The sequence below is a fragment of the Silurus aristotelis genome (assembly GCF_946808225.1).
Source record: "Silurus aristotelis genome assembly, chromosome: 9".
NCBI lineage: Eukaryota > Metazoa > Chordata > Actinopteri > Siluriformes > Siluridae > Silurus > Silurus aristotelis.
The window spans coordinates 27,422,963-27,441,613 of record NC_139582.1 but is presented as its reverse complement, the minus strand read 5'-3'; the positions used below and the strand labels follow the sequence as shown (position 1 = coordinate 27,441,613).

Here is an 18,651-nt window from a genome sequence, read left to right as displayed (position 1 = left end):
ACAACAACTGAAGGAGAAGGTCCGTTCTTTATTCCAATTTTTTGTTTACAACATTACAACAGTTAAACATCTCTAGACAAATGGACAGCTATTGCACTTTGGAACCCAAAACACCTTTTTTCCCCCCTGCCTCGGCACATTACATCTCTAATGTAACAGATGACGAGTCAAAGTTTTGCAGACATAATGGTCATTTTGTAAGTCCCTGGTTGTAACGTTCAACATGGTGACTGTGGCACAGGGGGCACGGTCATGTGACTGTTCTTAAAAAAAAAAAAAAGCAAGGGGTGGAGTTTTAAAGAACAAGCAGGCTGCTTGGTATGTTGCACCGAAAGAAATATCTTGAGTTTCACAAAAAATGTCCTGCTGTTTGTGCTGATTTTATATTACGTTGTCGAAAATGTGTCATATGTAAAGCAAAGTTTAAAACCTTTATATGATATACATAATAAAATATCATAAAGATCTGGTCTCTAAGACAGAGTCCTCCCCGGTGTCGTCATTTCGGAGTGTCACAGGGATAACCCCAGGGGTGGAAAACGTACTCAGAATAGACACACACATCAGTCGCTTTATTAGGAACACCTGTACACTTGTATGCAGTGATCCATTTAGCTAATCATGTACAGCAATGCAAATTGTATAAATCATGCAGATGCGGGTCAAGAGCTTTTCACATTGAACATCAGAATGAGTGCCTTGTTGTTCTTGCTGATTTGAGTATTGCGGGAATTGCGGATCTCCTGGGATTTTTTTTCTTTTTCAGAATGGTGCAAAAAAAAAATTGTGTGTTCAGAGGATCTGCAGGATGAAACACGTAGACTGGTTCGAGTTGTGTAGTAACGCAAATAAACTCTCCTTACAACCGTTTCAGTGGGCTACAACAACAAAAGACCACATCAGGTTTCCCCTAATGATAAGAAGCCAAGAACAGGAACCTGAGGCTATCATGTTTATTATATATATATATATATATATATATATATATATATATATATATATATATATATATATATATATATATATATATATATACACTGCCATTGTTCATGTTTGGAAATCTGTGCCAGTGTTGGCCTCAGATTCCTGTTCCTGGCTGACAGGAGAAAAACCTGATATCATCTTCACCCACAGATTTTTTTGCTCACCCAAATACCTATTTTTGCTAAAAAAAAAAAAAAAAAAAAAATAGCAACTACTGTGTGTGAAATCCCCAAGAAATCAACCGTTTCTGAAATACCCAAACCATGTTACAATAAAAATCACATAGATCCCACCTTTCTTTATTCTGATGTTTGCTGTAAATTGAATCTCTTGACTGGCATCCGCCTGGTTTTATGCTACATGTTTGGATATTAGCCGGTGATGTTAAACATTGGTTTTGATGCTAGTCTACCCTAGCATCAGCAAAGACAACAGGCCATTAACTTACAAATAACCAGTTAAAGTTAAGATTTGATAGCAATTAGCCAGTTTTTTCATGTTAATCCTTGGCAGGCCACTGCTAACTTCTTATGCTAGTCAAACCATTACATCACCAGCCAACCAATTAGCACCAGAAGCACCAAGCACATCACAGCACACCATATACTTAGCATATTTAACATTTTTGAAGGTGAAGTTTGTGGCTTTAAGAGTCAGAAATTGGGTAAAATGGTCATGTTATAAATCAGACACATACACATAATACTAATGTAATGAAAATACTACAATTGTTTTTGTTTGTCCCTCTAACTGCCCTCGTCTTTTACTCGTTGCCAATGGGAAACTCTAAGAAAGACTGTTTAAAGGTTTAGGTTTAAATCTACGCCTCATCTAAAGACATGAAATCGACCAGATTGCCACTTGTGGTGGTGTAAATGGAAAAAAATAAATGGGGGTTCCACATTAGGTGCATTTCTTCATGCAGAGAAGCAGCTCCATGCGGATAGCGATACGTGTGTGCCAGCCTAAAGGGATGAGGCGGATGTAGCGTGCCACAATAGGAGGACGGAGCAGGTTCTGGACCGAGGAAGAGCGATCAGAATTCCCATAAAATACCTGTGAATAGAACAGAAGGCAGTAAGGGTTGTTGGTTGCATACTATTGGGCATCATGTCAATACATTTCCTCAGGTCAAACTTTACTTGCGGAAGTCAAATGGACGTGTATTGTCAGGATCTGGGGGTTCCTGTTTAAGTAGGCAGTTTTGAATTTTTTCGTTTTTCTTTTCTTGAGTTTTCCAGTTTTTTTTCCCACCAGCAGGTGTCACCATTCTGTTCTTTTGCCCCTCTTTGGTTTCATTGCTTTTGCCTGTGCTTAATTCTGCTTGTGCCCCTTTTGTGGCAGTCTGGTTCATAATCATTTATGTGGTGTGGTCTTTTCATACTTAATACTGTATGTGTTATGTGCCTTCCTTAGGTGTGGAATGATTTTGTTCGATTTTTGGGACCTAAGATTTCTGGGGGGTTATTGTTGTACATTTTGAACATTTAAAATAAAACAATGGATATTCCAACACTTCTGAGTTTGTCTCTACACTTGGGTTCACACACAAACCTGTGGCAGACCGATAGAGCTCTTGCCGCTCACAAAGGTTGACCCCAGGTTAAGCCCTAACCCTGACATGTTTGGCATGTATGCAGTGGTCCACATGACCTAGGACATTTTCAACAGATTAAATATTTGTTAATTATTTAACAATGGAAACAAATTGTAATAGTTGATTCATCTTCAGGGTGTTGTTGAAAGGATTCTCCAGTTCTATTATTTCTTTAATGAACTGCCTTTTTTTGGTCCGATTATACAGGGTTACTCAAAAAGAATGAACCGATATCATAAGGCATTGTTTCAGTTGTCAAGCATCATCATGGAATGAGTCACTGACCATTTGAAATTGGAGTTATCTAAGTAATGGGCGATGTAGTCGTGTCGTTCTTCCGGAAACGTCCGGTTGTTATATTGAGTAATGAATATGTTTCATTCTTTTTGAATAACGCTGTATTTAATCAAGAGAAGCAAGGACCATGTGACACATGTGTGGGTGGAATAATGCACTTTTGTATGTGCTGTTTTAGGACAATCCAATTCCCAATCCCAAAAAAGAATGATATCATCGTTACACCACTCCGTATCAACACACTTTATCCGAATCAAGTGCTGGAAAAAACACCCACCCTGTTGTTTCCTGTCTGATCTTTGTAGTAGATCCAATTGAGGTTCTCGTTGGTGCGGTACTGCACACTGTACTTGGTGATCCACTCATCTGCATCGCAACGTCCTTGGGTGAGGATGCCGGACACCACTTTTACTTCTTTCAGGTCAATCTGTAGCCACTGGTTGATGTCCTGGTACTTGGATAACCAGGCACACCTACAGAAAAAGAAAGATAGACCAAAAAAAAGACATGTAAGGATACAGGAGACTCCTCCCATAAATGTCTCCTTGCTTTATCAATGAATCAAAATGTTAATTTGAATGTTTATCACTAGTATTAGACTATGTATTAGATTATATGAGCAGTTACTATACAAATGATAATATAGTAGTATGAGAACATCAAAAATCTGAAATGTAGATTTGAAAATGTTAGCGTCATGGTAGGTCAAGATCTGCTACAACCCTACGGTCATTTTAGATGTGGAACCAGGTGAGTCATTGTTAATCTAGGATAATCTGATGTAATCTGGAAAGATTCCTCAAATACTATTTGAACACTGGGTACGTTTTCCAAAATAGAACGACGACTCAGCTGATTCGAGAGAATTTCAGAGAAAATCAGGGTCAGAACAAAATTGTGTGTATGTGATACTTAGCAATTTCCTGCCTATGTTCACATTTACATTTATGGCATTTGGCAGATTTGGCATTTATACAACTGAGCAGTAGATGGACATAGACATAACCACTTGCTCAACATTTTAACCAGCGAGCTTCCACTTCCAATACTTTTACTTTTTTTTTTTTTGGCTTAAAAAGATTACCATTCTCTTCTTCCGTTTATTAATATGAGCTGATTCTCATGTTCTTATTAGTACCAATTACCAGCGACCTTTAGTTTGTTTAGACTTTTTTTTTTTATCCAAAATATAATTATTAACATTTTGCACAAATCTTATACCTAGAAAAACCACTACTCCCCAATTCTACTTTTCAATCCACACTCAATCCCCCACCTCCTCCCACCCTAACATCCCAAAAACACAACATAAACAAGTTAACGTAGCATGTAATGCTGTATATGCGGTATAGTTATGAAATAAAACAGTCAATGTATAAAGAAAGAACAAAAAATATATCTCACACCATATGGACAATCATATGGTCACACTATAAGATAAATGGTAATATATATTCAAGTAAATAAAATAACACTCACCCAAAGCCCTGGTTGTTGAGTCTGGCCTTGTTGGGGATCCATGAGGAAAACCAACCCGTGTACTGATCTTGATTAGAGCAGCTGATTTGGTCGGGAGTGACCGATCCAGCCTCGAAGCCAAGGGGTCTGTGATAGGGGCATTCTGGGAAGAAAAGTTTTTGCTGAAAAGTACAAACCATTACAGAAGTTCTACTTCTACTACAAACACTGTTACAAACCATCGGCTGTTAAACCGTTACTAAAAAAATTGTTTACATTAAAAAATGTGTTTGTGTGCATTATTAAATCGTTAGCATCAAACCAAAGATATCCCATGTAGAAACTTAGCGGAATCTGTTTTTTTTTAATGATATCATTAGGGACTCTATTGGAAAGTACTTAATCACTGAAATCTGGGAGTTTAGTGATGTCATAATGGACCTTACTGGAACATACCTACTTCATGGAATCTGGGTGTTTAATGATGTCATAATGGTTCCTACTGGAACTTAATAATTGAAATCTAAGTGTTTTCATAATATCCTAATGCACCCTATTAGAACTTACTGACTGGAATCTGGGTGTTCAATAACATCATAATGGTCCCAACTGGTGTCCAGTAGATAACGTGAACTACAACTTGCTAAAGGTCTCCGATTGGTCTATTGGTTCTATTGGTATTCATTATTCATAATGTAATGACAAATTCATTATATGCGACCTTTTCTTTATTGTAACTGATCTAATCTAAGAGAATTGTACAAATCTTGGGTGAACTTGTAATGTTTCCCTTAATAAAAGAGAAATCACATCACAAATGTCACTTGTTACTTTAACATCCATTTGTGCCTCTAAAGAGAAAAAACTTCTTCTATGTGAACTTAGATTAGCTGTAGTTAGCTTTCTCAGCAAACACCAAAAAAAATTTTCTCACATAGTGAAATGTAGCATCATCACCATGACACATACCATGGCACTAAAAGAAGGCAATTAAATGACCAGTGAAAACCCATTAAAACCAATACGCATTCTTTTATAACCATTTTTCCCCCAGCGAGTTTGTTTTATTTGAATCCCAATTAATTTAGCAGGAACGAACACACTTAGCAGCATAAAAACCTGCGATTTGCTAATCTCTTTTTCCGCAGTTGTCTGTCAAAAGACGTACATGTATGCTAAATATACAGAGTATCATATATAATGGCATTAGTTTTGCTAGCAGTTGAGTTGAGCAGGTTGCTAGCTAGCTGTTTATATGCTTTAGCTGCAGTGTTTTTAGAACTTAGCACATATTTGTCATCAGAAGCATTTCTAATAATAATGATTTTCGATAAGGTTTTTATCATTTAAGTTGTGTAAAATCCTACAGTTCCATTATTTCTCCGACTAACTGTCCAATAACACAAAAAGGAGCACATGGTTTTGTCATGTAAATGTTTAAAAAGCCTTTTTTTTTGTCCAAGATCCATCAAAATGAATGAATTCAGTTCTTTAAATTGCAAAATATTTCCTAAAAGGACAGTGTGTGGATAACTCCTGCTGTATGGAATGGACTTACAGAGCCTGTCAAAGGTTTAAAAACATATGTTTTTTGAGATCACATGCATGTTGCGTTTGTTTCTATGCGACTAGCTAAAGGGCTACACACAAGAATTGGGTAGAGTGTGACTAGAAGCAATTTTCCCAGCAGAACTTCTGTAAGACGGAGAACAGGAGAGGTGAGGTTAGCACACTGCCTCACCCCCACTACTTATTCCGCGTCAAAGGAACTGACATGGCAACCGTTCCATACTTACACCATGCAATTCCGTCTGGACTACGGCTAATTGGAACCGACTTCATCATACAAAAAGACAATGATTCGAAGCATAGCTCGGTCAGCATTATTTAAAAAGCTGATAGACAGCTGGAATATCTATTATGGAATGGCCTGCCTAGTCATCGCACCTAAATCCTTGGGTAAGGAACACCTAAAGAACACCTTTGGCAAGTGTGTAAAGTGTTCTTCATGCTAAGGGAGGATTTTTCCAATGAAAATAAAGTTACATTTCTATATTTGTTTGGTCTAAATAATTTTTCATACCGTTAAATGACCTCATTTGGAACTTGCATGTGTCTCTCAAAAACCATTAAAGACTTGGTGTTTACTGACTCCGGACAGTGCAATGCAGTTTAAGCTCCACAAGAACCCAACCATGCCACGGAAATGATCCTGCAGAACCTCACGAACTCTCGAACGAATGTTCTTTGTTAATCTCTACATGACAAAAATACAAGTGCATCACTAATCCTCATGTCTGGACTGTTAATGTCCTGGTCTGATGACTCTTTAATCCTTGAAGCTTTGCTCTAATGCTATAGATCAAACGTGACCGCTGAGGTTTAAGCAGATGCCAGATGAAGCTACTGGATTAAAAAAAAAAAAAGAAATGCTATTATTTCTGACTTTATGATATATATATTTTTGTTTAATCATCCTTTGGAGATGATTATTAGAATGATATTCATTATTGGTTATGAGTAATGAATGTCCACTATATTGCCAAAAGTATTTGGTCACCTGGTCATAAATACAGTATGTGATTTTTGAGCATCGCATTCCACATGTTGTCCAAATGTGCCCATATAGTTCCCTCCACTCTTCCGGGAAGATGTTCCACTAGATTTTGGAGTGTGCTTATGGATATTTGTGTTCATCAGCCACAAGGGTGTTATGAAAGGCAGGTACTGATGTAGGTGAGGAGACCTGAGGTGCTTTCTGGAATTTTGTGCACATTTTGCGTATGATTTCATGTGTTTCTAATGATTAATTGTTTGCTCAAGGACCTCAAAAAAGATTGTTACCTCTGTTTCAAATATATTTTACCCCCTGGACACATCTGCATACATTTTTCTAAATCATGAAATCTCCCAGAAGCCTCTGATTTATCCTTAAATAAGCATAACCGCTTTGTTTGGGTTCTGTTGTGGGTTCTTTTGGATGTTTTTTTTCTTTTCATCCACTGCGCTTCCAGAAGGACTTGTCACGTTCGACACGGCGTAATCTTGGCACCGTATTCCTCTTTGTGCTACTCCAAATGGTGTCTGCCAAATGCTCTTTTCTCAAACTGGAGCATTGCACTCTAGGAGACGTTGATGCCTCAAACAGAGAAGATGAAGCTGCGAGCAAATGATTAATCACTTCCCTTTGCGCCACCTGCGCCAGCCGTTTCCTTTTACACACTCGACACTCAAACCACCATCTTATTTTGAAGCAACAATGGAAATGACCTGAGTTCCACATCTGTTTTCGCTAAATGTAAATCAACTGTTGCCAAATATGATATATATGATAAGCTATAATCAGCTTTCGGGCATCATAACCCTCTGTTGTTGATTACATTCCTCCAAAATGATATCCTACAATGGATTCTTCCTTCCAATTAAACTGAGAACCTCAAAGTACACCACAGCTTTGGGTCGAACCACTTTCTACTCGCTCAAACCTACACGAATGAACCAAATCGAGTGAAGATTTCCAATCCCTCACATTCACCTTCTCACCTGGCATGCAGTGCATTTCTCGGATCGAGTCGTACATGACCGGGGTGGTCTCGGTGCCGAACTCGGCTGCGTTGCAGTCACATTTGCAAGCCGTCGTTGTCCAGCTTGCGTTGTCCTCGATCTCCTGATTGACCGAGCAGAACAGATGAACGATGGACTACAACACTGAGAGCGTTAATATACTCAATAGGACAATCGAAGTAATAAAGAACTTCAACTCACCTGCTGGGAATGGACTCGTAAAAAAACTGAGGGTGATACCAAATCAAGAATTAAGCAAAAGTACATAACAAATCGAATCATTTGTCTATACATTTGAGCAAAAGTTCTTCATTCCGAACGGCCTCCTACCTTCATTGCTCAGCAATAGGGCAAAGAGGAAAACTTTCCCAGCTCCGTATTCCATCTTGCTTTGTATTCGAGTAGTGCAAAACTCTGATGGTGAACCCACTGGATTACTATAATCCACTGAGTCCTAATGGCCTTGTCTAATACTCTTTATCTCCACCAGGCTCCTCCTACAATTTCTCAAGACCTGCCGTTTACACCGTGGTCCGCTCTTGTCCTCTAATAAACAGAAGATATAAACCCCCTGAAGTTCAGCTCAGGCCCGTCAGCCCCCTTGACCCAATTAACGCTCCAGTGCATGCAATTAACTCGTCCCATCCCCGGCCACACTTTTATGCCACAAGACTGCGGCAACTTGTTACAAAGTATTGATATTAAAACCAGTTCCTTCCATTATCGAACCACTTCAGATGTGATTTTACAGCTATTTTAATATCCAAACCTCAGTAATTCAACAATTTCTTAAAACATCAAAAGCATACAATTATAATCACATGGGCAGGAGCATTTTCCCATCCAATTGTTAATCATATTCAGCTTGCTAGCAGACAGCTGAGGGTTTCTTGCGCGATAATCGAGCTCTTCATGGTTCCCTTCACCTTGAACAAAGGTCCTCACCAGAAATATTTCATACTGCTTTCACTTATTCTAGGCTTCATTTTTTATTTATTTTTATATCACAAATCCTGTTGTTCAAATCGGAAACATGTAAGCGTTTTTTGTAATATACACACTTATTTAATAGAATAATTGGTAGGTTCCCTGGTGGTCTGGTGGTTAGGATGCGGCGCTCTCACCGCTGCGGCTCGGGTTCGATCCCCGGTCAGGGAACCGAACCCTCAGCCATTAGGGTTGCACAAGCCTTAGTGCCGGTCCCAAGCCTGGATAAATAGGGAGGGTTGCATTAGGAAGGGCATCCAGCGTAAAAACATGTGCCAAATCAAACATGCGGATGATCCGCTGTGGCGACCCCTAATGGGAGAAGCTGAAAGAAAGTTATTTAATAGAATAATTGGTAAGCAACCAACTTTGTACACAAGACAGTTATTCATAGGATTTGATTTCTCCGTAATCACAAGGATGCATACAATTCCCTTTCAATCACTTGTCATAGGCGCGAGCAGTTTCTCATCCGGCGGTTAATTGTTAATTAACGTTGTCCTGAAACATGAACGTCATCATCTTCAGCTTGTTTTTGCACCATCATCGACCTCCATTTAAGGCTCTTGATGGTTCCTTTCACCTTGATCAAAGAGAAGTTTCAAATTGTTTTCATGTTTTCTAGGATTTTTTTTAGGATCTCAAAACCTGCCATTCTAATAAGAGCACTGTGCTGAAACATGAACTTCCTCGTTATCTTCAACCCAAGTTTCTTGCACCATTATCGACCTCTGGAGTCCATATATTCTATATTATTTTTGTAGATTACACAAGCACACATATATATTTTATATATATATATATATATTTATATGATATATACACTTATTTAATATAATAATCTGTAAGCCCTATACACAAGCCACTTATTAGTCAGACGTGATTTTATTTCTCAGTAATTACAAGGATATATATACAATATAAATGCTTTTTTTTGTGTGTGTGTTGTCAGACATGCCAATACTTGAAATAACCACAGCCAGAGGTGATGAATAAAAGAGTTCATGTCTCACTGTTATATAAATAGTTATTAATGTGAAATAACAGTTTGAGCTGTGGAATGAATGAATAAATGACGTTGCCTAAAAAAAAAAAATCCACTGCTTTCCTTCTAGCATCCGAGAGGTCGGAAGTATCGTAACCAGTATTGGGTGATGGATAAAACGCACGCTCGTACTGTAAATTCAGCAGAACGCTTACATCTGAGTTCAACCCCTGAGAGACTCACACACCCGCACGGTCTTATGCTATGCTAACATCTAGCGAAAAAAATGTAAATAAACGCGTACGTCCTCTGTCGTTTGTCTCGACGTTCATACGCACCAAAGGACTAAAGGGTCTCCGACTTACGTTCTACAACAGTCTATAAAAGTCGTTGGACCCTCTATCGTTGCTGATGGTTTGGCACGATGTGCAGTACGTGAAAAACAGACAAACAAACAAAAAAAAAAACGATCACAATAAACCAAAAAAAGAGAAAGAAAGGCCGCCATGTTTATTATACGGATGTCATTATTTTCAGTTTGTTCTTCGGAGCTTGAAATCGACACGTGTTGATTCCTAGTGTTAACAGTATTCTATCATTTTGGATACAAATGAATATATCGAATGGACGACATTCTCTCTAAAAGGCAGATTTTACATTCGGAGAATATTCGACACCGTGGCAGTGATGCGTCGGGGTGTATCTCGAAACATCTACAGAAGCTCGACGTCACGAGCGAACGAATGAACGGTGGACGAACGAATGAGAATGTCGTAAAGGAGACATGAAACTTTTTTTTGGGGGGGGGTTTATTTCATCCATTCACGTTCATCAGTGCGGGAGATGAAACGCTCTTATTCTGGTTGCGGCATTTTGACGAACCAATCCCCGGCTCCCGATGTCAGAAAAGCGATCCTCGTTGAAAATCCCCTCCGAAAACGTCCTCCTTCTTCAATTCCGTAGCTGCACCATTTTGATTTAGAAGTATTTTTTAACGTGGGAACGACGCACCAGTGATTTCGATCACTACAATATCTGGAGTGGTCACACCAGGTTCTGTCACATTACCAACCCACTAATTTCTGAGTGGCATCACAGCTCAATGACCGGTTTATTCAAATGTTGTTCCAGGAACAACAAAATAATGTGAGGAATCTTCCTTTGGCAAAATCACAACACCCTCATGAACTTTCGGGAAGCGCCAATAGCCCCTATAATCTTCGCCCCTTTTTTCAATACCTAACAATCTTCATTCATTCATCCATTTTCTCCCGCTTATCCGTAATTCGGGTCGCGGGGGCAGCAGTCTAAGCAGACCCCCGCCTTCGACTGCTGCCCAATCCTCACAGCACCGTCCCTTACGGTCCCTCCTGCAGGTGGTGAGCCCACGGGAAGGCCTAACAATCTTATATAAAAAAAAAAAAAAAAAAAAAAAAAGCTTAATACTTTATATCTGACGCTGGTAGAAACGACACGCCAAAGACATTATGGTATTAAAATTCCCCCGACATTGTTTTCTAGTCCGGAAATTCGTCCTCCAGCAATGAATCTGCTTTTATTTAGGTCACATCAGTCATTAAAAAAAAATAAAATAAAATAAAAGGAACTCACACACACACACACACACACACACACACACACTTAGGGATGATGCCAATTCTCAAACTGTGGGCAAAAAAAAGACTTGGCATCACATTGGCACACACTGCTAGCTGGCATTAGGCCAAGGTGAGTTCATGTAATAGACAGACCAACCAATAGATACAACCAACCAGGGCACAAAAAGAGAAACATTGTCAGTTATTTATAAGTAAACATAACAAATTTAAAGAATTGAAAATGTACGATGTAAATTTGACATTTGACCTTTATGGAGATTTTTCTTGCATGGCATAATAATAAGGAATCATTTCACATTTGACCCGAAACGAGCCTCGATTTCATTCTGAACAAATCCAAAATGACCTTCACAGTCTCCCTGTAATATAGCAGTAAAATATGCTGACGTGAGGAAAAGAATCGGAATGAGAATGAATGATATTGTAAAAAATACAAATAAGATCAAAAGTCAAACCAAAACAAGTGATTTAAATGTGCAAAATCCTTTTCTTGAATTGTTTCACGAGGACGGAATAATTCCAACATTCATTTTTGTGTATTCTCCATTTTATATACACTCTGTATAGGATATAGGGTCGTTTCTGAGAGGTATTCGTAAAGATATAGGCGTTCTATATGAAATGTGCTTCGAGTGTATCTTCGTAGCGCCGGTTTCTTGTTCATAGACGCTTTTATATATATAAATATGTCTATTTCTTGAAAACAAAGCTTCTAAAATGTAATATGAAGTCAATCTCCAGAAAATTTTCCATTACTGTTCGCACACACCCCCTCATTGACTTCCACCCCTGGGCTCAGGAAAGCAGGTCACCTCATTCACGCAAGAAATCACTAGCAGCTTGTGGAGAAGGTATAATAGGTTTGTGGCGCTTGTTCTGAAGAGAAAAGTTCTACAAGGTACCCACTCGAACTCAAATTGTATGCAAGAAATAATCAGGGTGAAGAAACGTGGCCTGATGAAAAGCTGATCATTTCCTCCTTTTCTTCAATTATTCATTTATTAAAGAATGCCTTTATAATTACCGTATTTTCCGGACTATAAGCCGCTACTTTTTTTCCCACGCTTTGAATCCCGTGGCTTAAACAATGAAGCGGCTAATTTATGGATTTTTCCGGGGGTTTTCCCGGTTTCACAAACTTCAAGCCAAAAAACTGAGCCCCATAACATTAGACCAATGAAATTGCCGAACGGGTTCAGGTGAACCAATGAAACGCTTTATATTAAATCAGATGCGCTCCCACTGAATCGGGCCGCACCACATCATAAATATGAATGATGTTCCTCTGACGTTTGACCTGCCGCTCACTCGGACCGTCTACAGGAAATGCGAATCATTCGTCACGCTGAAAACAACCGGGCATGAAAACACACTTCACCTGTGTTCTGAGCTGCACGGCATCGGGAGAAAAGCTTCACCGATGGTGATTTTTAAACGTACGACGACGCCAAAAGAAAAACTCCTGAGAGAAATTGTTGTGAAAGGAAGGAGGAAGACAGTGAACAAAGACTTTCTTGGTAGGCTACTGTTTAGATACAAGCCGTGTAACAGGCACTGTCTTTCGTTAAAGCCTGTGTAAAGTTCATTAGTTTAGTGCGGCTTATAGACAGGTGCGGCTTATTTATGGTCAAAATAGAAAGCTTTGTAAAAATTAGTGGATGCGGCTCATATTTGGGTGCGATTAATAGTCCGGAAATTACGGTACATTCGATCTTATGGAACGTCCGCAAAACGTTAGCGTTGCTTGTTATCGCTTATGTTATAGCTACATTTCCACATCTAGATTAAGAAGCTGCATTAACTTTGCCGTACAGCTTTAAGAGAAAATGAATACACACGTCATTTACGGCCGATGCTCTGATATCTTAACTCCCTACCCTTTTCTGGCAATAACCTTCAGAATCTTAAAGCCTGTAATCCGATTCAGGTCTCTGCACTTTTCAGTGAGTGATGACAATAAAACTATCTGTTATTACTGGATGTCAAGGAAACGGAGGCGTATTTTGGCCACGTCTGATATCTGCACCAGACTCAGAGTCGCAGAGTCATCCGGCTCCACGCCACTACTTCATATATAACTTATTGCTCATACGCACACTGATAAACAGCTTCAACTCTCCTGAACATGTGTTGACTCTCGTTCAAAGGCGAGAATCGGTACTGGAGCGCGATCCGGATGACGTGCATAGGCGATCGTCATACTTCAGGTACTGACGCAAACCTGCTGGTGTGCTGGCTAACTTTTTAGCCTCTCGGACCGGGTTTGGTTTAGTTACAGTTCATATTCTAGTTTACGGTCATATCTGGAATGCTTTTGCAAAGAAAAAGATTTTAAAATAGGGAAATATATATATATTTATATTTGGAAACCTGTTTTTTTTTTTTTTATCGTTTTTGAGACACATGCATGTCCCTTTTGTTTATCTGCCGCAATCTAGATCAGCGCTCCCCAACCATTTTTTACGCCACAGACCCGTTTATTGTCGGACGATATTTTCACGGACGGCTTTTAACCTGTGGCGGATAAATACAACAAAATAAAATGATACGACCATAAAAACTGGTATTTTCTAAATATAATAATAAACGTGATTGTTGTTGTTTGTTCATTTTGTTAGCTTGGGGGTTTGAATTTAGCGGTAATGTTTTATGTGTTAGCGGCCGGAGCCCCTTTAAGAAGGTAGCGGATGGAGGTAAGACATGTGATCGAGGCATCATGACATGCATCAAGAGTGAGTCAGATGTGGCGGAGAGAATCTGGTAATTTTCCAAAATAATAGGTTATGTATTCTTTCTGTGCGGCCCGGAACCTATTGACCCGGGGGCCTGGGGGTTGGGGACCACTGATCTAAATAAAAGGCAAAAAACACAATGGACAGTGAATGATTTGGAGAAAGTTCTGTGGACAGATGAGTCTAAATTTGCCATTTTTGGATCTAATAGAGGAACTTATATAAGACTGACAACAGGAGAAAGATGTTAGCAGACTGCCTCACCCCCACAGTCAAACATAGAAGAGGAAGCTTAATGGTTTGGAGTTGTTTTGGAGCAGGGAAAGCTGAAGACTTGGGCGAAAAGACAACAAACGTTCCGTACTTCGTCGCCATGCAAGTCCGTCTGGACTTAGCATTATTTAGAGAGCAAATGGTCGAATGGAGTGATATCTATAATGGAATGATCTGCCCAGTCGCCACACCTAAATCCTGTTGTACTGCTCTGGGATGAACTGGATCACAAGATCAGAAAGAAATGTCCATCTAGCGAAAGAACGACTCCGTTCTACAACGAAATGTTCGAAGAAAATAAAGTGCGTAAAGCAATTATTCGTGCTAAAGGAGGATTTTTTTCAATTAAAAATGTCATTTGGACATTTATATATTTGTTTGTTCAAAGTAAATCTTTATACTGTTAAATGACTTGGTTTGTTGCACAGAAACAAAAGGAACATTCATGTGTGTTTTTAAAACCATTAAAGACAAGGTGTTCCCAAACTTTATAGCTGGAGGTCATGTGATGGAGAATTTATCCTCTAACATTGTAGCGTCTGTGTTAATGGGCAGGTCGATCTCACAGAACTTTTTACAAACTTGAGATGCCTAGGTGTCCAGGCAGTAGAGGATTCATAACAAAACAAAGTGTTCAATAATAATAATAAGAAGAGGAAGAATAGTATGTACCATTTGTTACAACAATAAAATGCACTCTGTACAATGTCGATATTAAATAGATAAGACACTCATAATTCATTAAATAATCTCCATGAAATATAGAATTATTACACAATAAATATTTGTACATTCTCTGGTGTAGAAACTAAAGCTCTTACTAGTCCACGGTTAATTTATCCCTCTCCTGTCTGATCAATTTCCTTATACAAATACTTCGGATACTTCGTCGTATGTCAATAAACTGAAAACTGACCCCATGAACGATAATACAAATTCTATCAAAGTGGATGGGTGGATTTAAAAAATGTAAATAAACAAAAAAAAAAAAAAAAAAAAAGGAAAAAGAAAGAAAGAAAAACTCAAAACATGAATAGCACCACCTTCTGGCTAGAGGTGAGAGGTGGTGTTTAAGTGCGGAAGTGATATCAGTTTTGCAGTTAGTCAGAAGAAGAGAGAGAGTGAGACACAGAGAGAGAGTGAGACACAGACAGAGAGAGAGACAGAGAGAGAGAGAGAGAGAGAGAGAGAGAGAGAGAGAGAGAGAGAGAGAGAGAGAGAGAGAGAGAGAGAGAGAGAGAGAGAGAGAGAGAGAAAGAAAACAAGTGTGCCCCTACAAAGCGGTTTCTTTCAGGTCATTGAGGTTTGGCATCCGAGGACGGGCAGCCCTGGTGAACCCGATGCCATTTTGCCCACCTTTACTGGCCATTTGGTCGGGGTAGGGAGCCGTGGCATGCCAGGCGGACTCTATCTGCCCCGGCAGAGGGTAACTGTGGGGCTTACGGCTCTTGGTGTTAGGAGTTATGCTGCCCACAGGAATGGCCCGTGCTTCGGGCATGGGCGGGGGAGCTGCTTTGGGTGGCGGGTTGGTGAGTGGCTGGAAGCGCACTTCAGAGGAGCGATCTTGAGCAGGAGGAGGAGGAGGAGGAGGTTGGCTGGCAGCTGTAGAGGATGACGGAGAAGAGGAGAGGTGCAGCAACTTGCGCAGAGACCGCAGAGGCTGGTTCTGAAAGTACATGAAAAAAAGACGAGGAGCTATAACGATGACTCACGTCTGTGTGAAACGCCGTTGACGTGGAGGCAAAAAAAAAACGTAGAATTCTAAGAGTTCCTAACATTGCTTATGACCATGGGAATTCGAATCCATATTTTCCGAACCGTCTATCTATCTATCTATCTATCTATCTATCTATCTATCTATGCCAATGCTACTATCTATGCCAATGCTACTAAAGCTCAAAGGAAAAGATCTCAAAATGTTTTAACAGGATTTTAGGGTAAGAATTAAATACAGTGGTTCGTGACATTTATAAATGAACAATACGATTCAAAAATGTATAATTATTCTAATTTTGTAGTACAATTAAAAACCACAACTAAAAATGACTACAACGTTTTCTAACCATGATTAAGGAGTAAGACTTTTAGACTTCAATGGGCATGTAGGTGAAGGAAACAGAGGTGATCAGGAGGTGATAGGTGGGTATGGTCTTAAGGAGAGGAATGTGGAAGGGCGGATGATGGTAGATTTTGCTAAAAGGATGGAAATGGCAGTGGTGAACACTTATTTTAAGAAGAAGGAGGATCATAGGGTGACATATAAGAATGGAGGAAGGTGCACACAGGTGGACTATGTTATATGTAGGAGATTAACCCTATAGGAGATTAAAGACTGTAAGGTGTTGGCCGGGGACAGTGTGGCTAGACAGCATCAGATGGTGGTCAGTAGGATGGCACTGGAGGTAAAGAAGAAAGAAAGAGGAGTTGTGGTATTGTATGAGGAAGTCTAATGTGACAGAAGTATGTGAGGGTGTGCAGGACATGTATGAGGACAGTGTGACAGCAGTGAACTGTGCGGTAGGAACGACAGACTGGTTCAAGGTGGAGGTGGGACTGCATCAAGGATCGGCTCTGAGCCCTTTCCTGTTTGCAGTGGTGATGAACAGGTTGATGGATGATGGTCAGAAAGGAGTCTCTGTGGGCTATGATGTTTGTGGATTATATTGTGATTTGTGGAATGTGATTGAGCCTGGAGAGGTGGAGATATGCGCTGGAGAGAAGGGGAATGAAAGTCAGTAGGAGTAAGACAGAGTACATGTGTGAATGAGAGGGAGGGCAGTGGAGGGGTGCGGTTGCAGGGAGAAGAGGTGGAGAAGGTGGAGAGTTCAGGTACCTGGGGTCAACAGTGCAAAGTATTGGAGAGTGTGTTAGAGAAGTGACAAAAAAAATGCAGGCAGGGAGGTGGAGAAGAGCGATAGCAGGAGTGAATTGTGGTAGAAGGGTGTCTGCAAGAGTGAAAGTGAAAGTTTATAGGACTGTGGTGAGACCTGCAATGTTGTATGGTTTAGTGACAGTGGCACTGAGTAAAAGACAGGAGGGGGAGCTAGAGGTAGCAGAGCTGAAGATGTTGAGGTTTTCGTTGGGAGACCTACAATAATCCAAAACTATAAGGAGTCAGGCCAGTCAACGGATACACGCTTACAATTCTGAATCCTTAGAGTCTTGAGATAATAACAAAAAATTCAGCATTTCAGAGGTTCAGATCTAATAGAATATTTAATCCCAGATTTAACACATCACAATTCTGCTTAAATCTGTGGTTCAAGAAAAAGAATATAAATAGGTTCATGCCTGAGGTTGCACATTTGTATGCTTCTCTATTGGCCAGGTGTTGTCTCTGTCTCGCTCACGACCTCGATCTCGGTTCCTATCCCGGTCCCGGTCCCTGTCTCTGTCTCGGTTCCGATGACGGCTGCTGTGGTGGGATGAGGATTTGACTGGTCTCTGGAGCACCAGCTGGTCCTGCTGGCCTTCAGCTGCAACCTGGCAACCATGCAGAGGACAAAAAAAAAAATGTACACTATGCGCCAGAAGCACAGCAACGATCGAGGAAATCGAGGACAGGAGAACTGAAAAAACACAAATAACGTGCATGAGCCCAACAGGCTGGGAGTGTACGTTCATTTGCTTTGCAATCTGCCTAGATATCTAAAATTATAATACAGTAAAGCATTTCTGTGATTTTGGTTTTTGGTGTGAGTATTTCAGAAAGTGCCAATCCCCTTGAATTTCACATAATACACACTTACAGAATGGTGCAAAAAAACAAAAAACATTGAGTATGTGACAGTTCTGTGGGTGGGACTTGCTGATATGAGGGGTCCAAGGAAAATGGGCAGATTGGTGTTCCAGCAAGGACACATCAACTCAATCACTCTTTACAACCGTGGTGAGCAAAAAAGCATCTTAGCATGTATTAAAATACTGTACCATGAAGTAGACAGGTTGCAACATTAGAAGACCCCATTGGGTTTTACTTACTAGCCATGAACAAGAATCTGAGACACAGGGCAAAAATAAATATCACCTGGTCTTTTTTTTAGTCTTTAGCTGTGCAGTTTGGGTGCATCTGTGGCCATAATAGTCACAAAAGTGAAACCTGATGAGGTCTTATAGCCCATCCACCTGATAGCTTGATGATTTTTTAGATGCTTT

The 18,651-nt window shown here is 39.9% G+C and overlaps 2 protein-coding genes across 9 annotated transcripts in view; both read right to left on the bottom strand.

Annotated features, from left to right (window-relative positions):
* Positions 1 to 1,177: 1,177 nt before the first annotated feature.
* On the bottom strand, positions 1,178 to 8,421 carry rs1a (retinoschisin 1a). Its single transcript, XM_083550561.1, has 6 exons — positions 8,231 to 8,421; positions 8,102 to 8,127; positions 7,880 to 8,003; positions 4,358 to 4,499; positions 3,156 to 3,351; positions 1,178 to 2,040 (listed from the first exon to the last, which is right to left on the bottom strand). The coding sequence occupies exons 1-6, from the start codon at positions 8,283 to 8,285 to the stop codon at positions 1,888 to 1,890; spliced, it is 696 nt and encodes a 231-aa protein (XP_083406687.1). The 5' UTR covers positions 8,286 to 8,421; the 3' UTR covers positions 1,178 to 1,887.
* A 6,446-nt stretch (positions 8,422 to 14,867) lies between these two features.
* The window catches only part of cdkl5 (cyclin dependent kinase like 5), an 83,473-nt gene continuing 79,689 nt past the window's right edge, over positions 14,868 to 18,651 (bottom strand). For all 8 annotated transcript variants that reach the window (XM_083550657.1, XM_083550658.1, XM_083550660.1 and 5 more), the window contains 2 exons: positions 17,788 to 17,979; positions 14,868 to 16,162 (listed from right to left, as the gene is read on the bottom strand). In XM_083550657.1, coding sequence (XP_083406783.1) covers positions 15,770 to 16,162; positions 17,788 to 17,979 — 585 coding nt within the window. In that variant the 3' untranslated portion in view covers positions 14,868 to 15,769. The remainder of the gene's footprint in view (positions 16,163 to 17,787; positions 17,980 to 18,651) is intronic.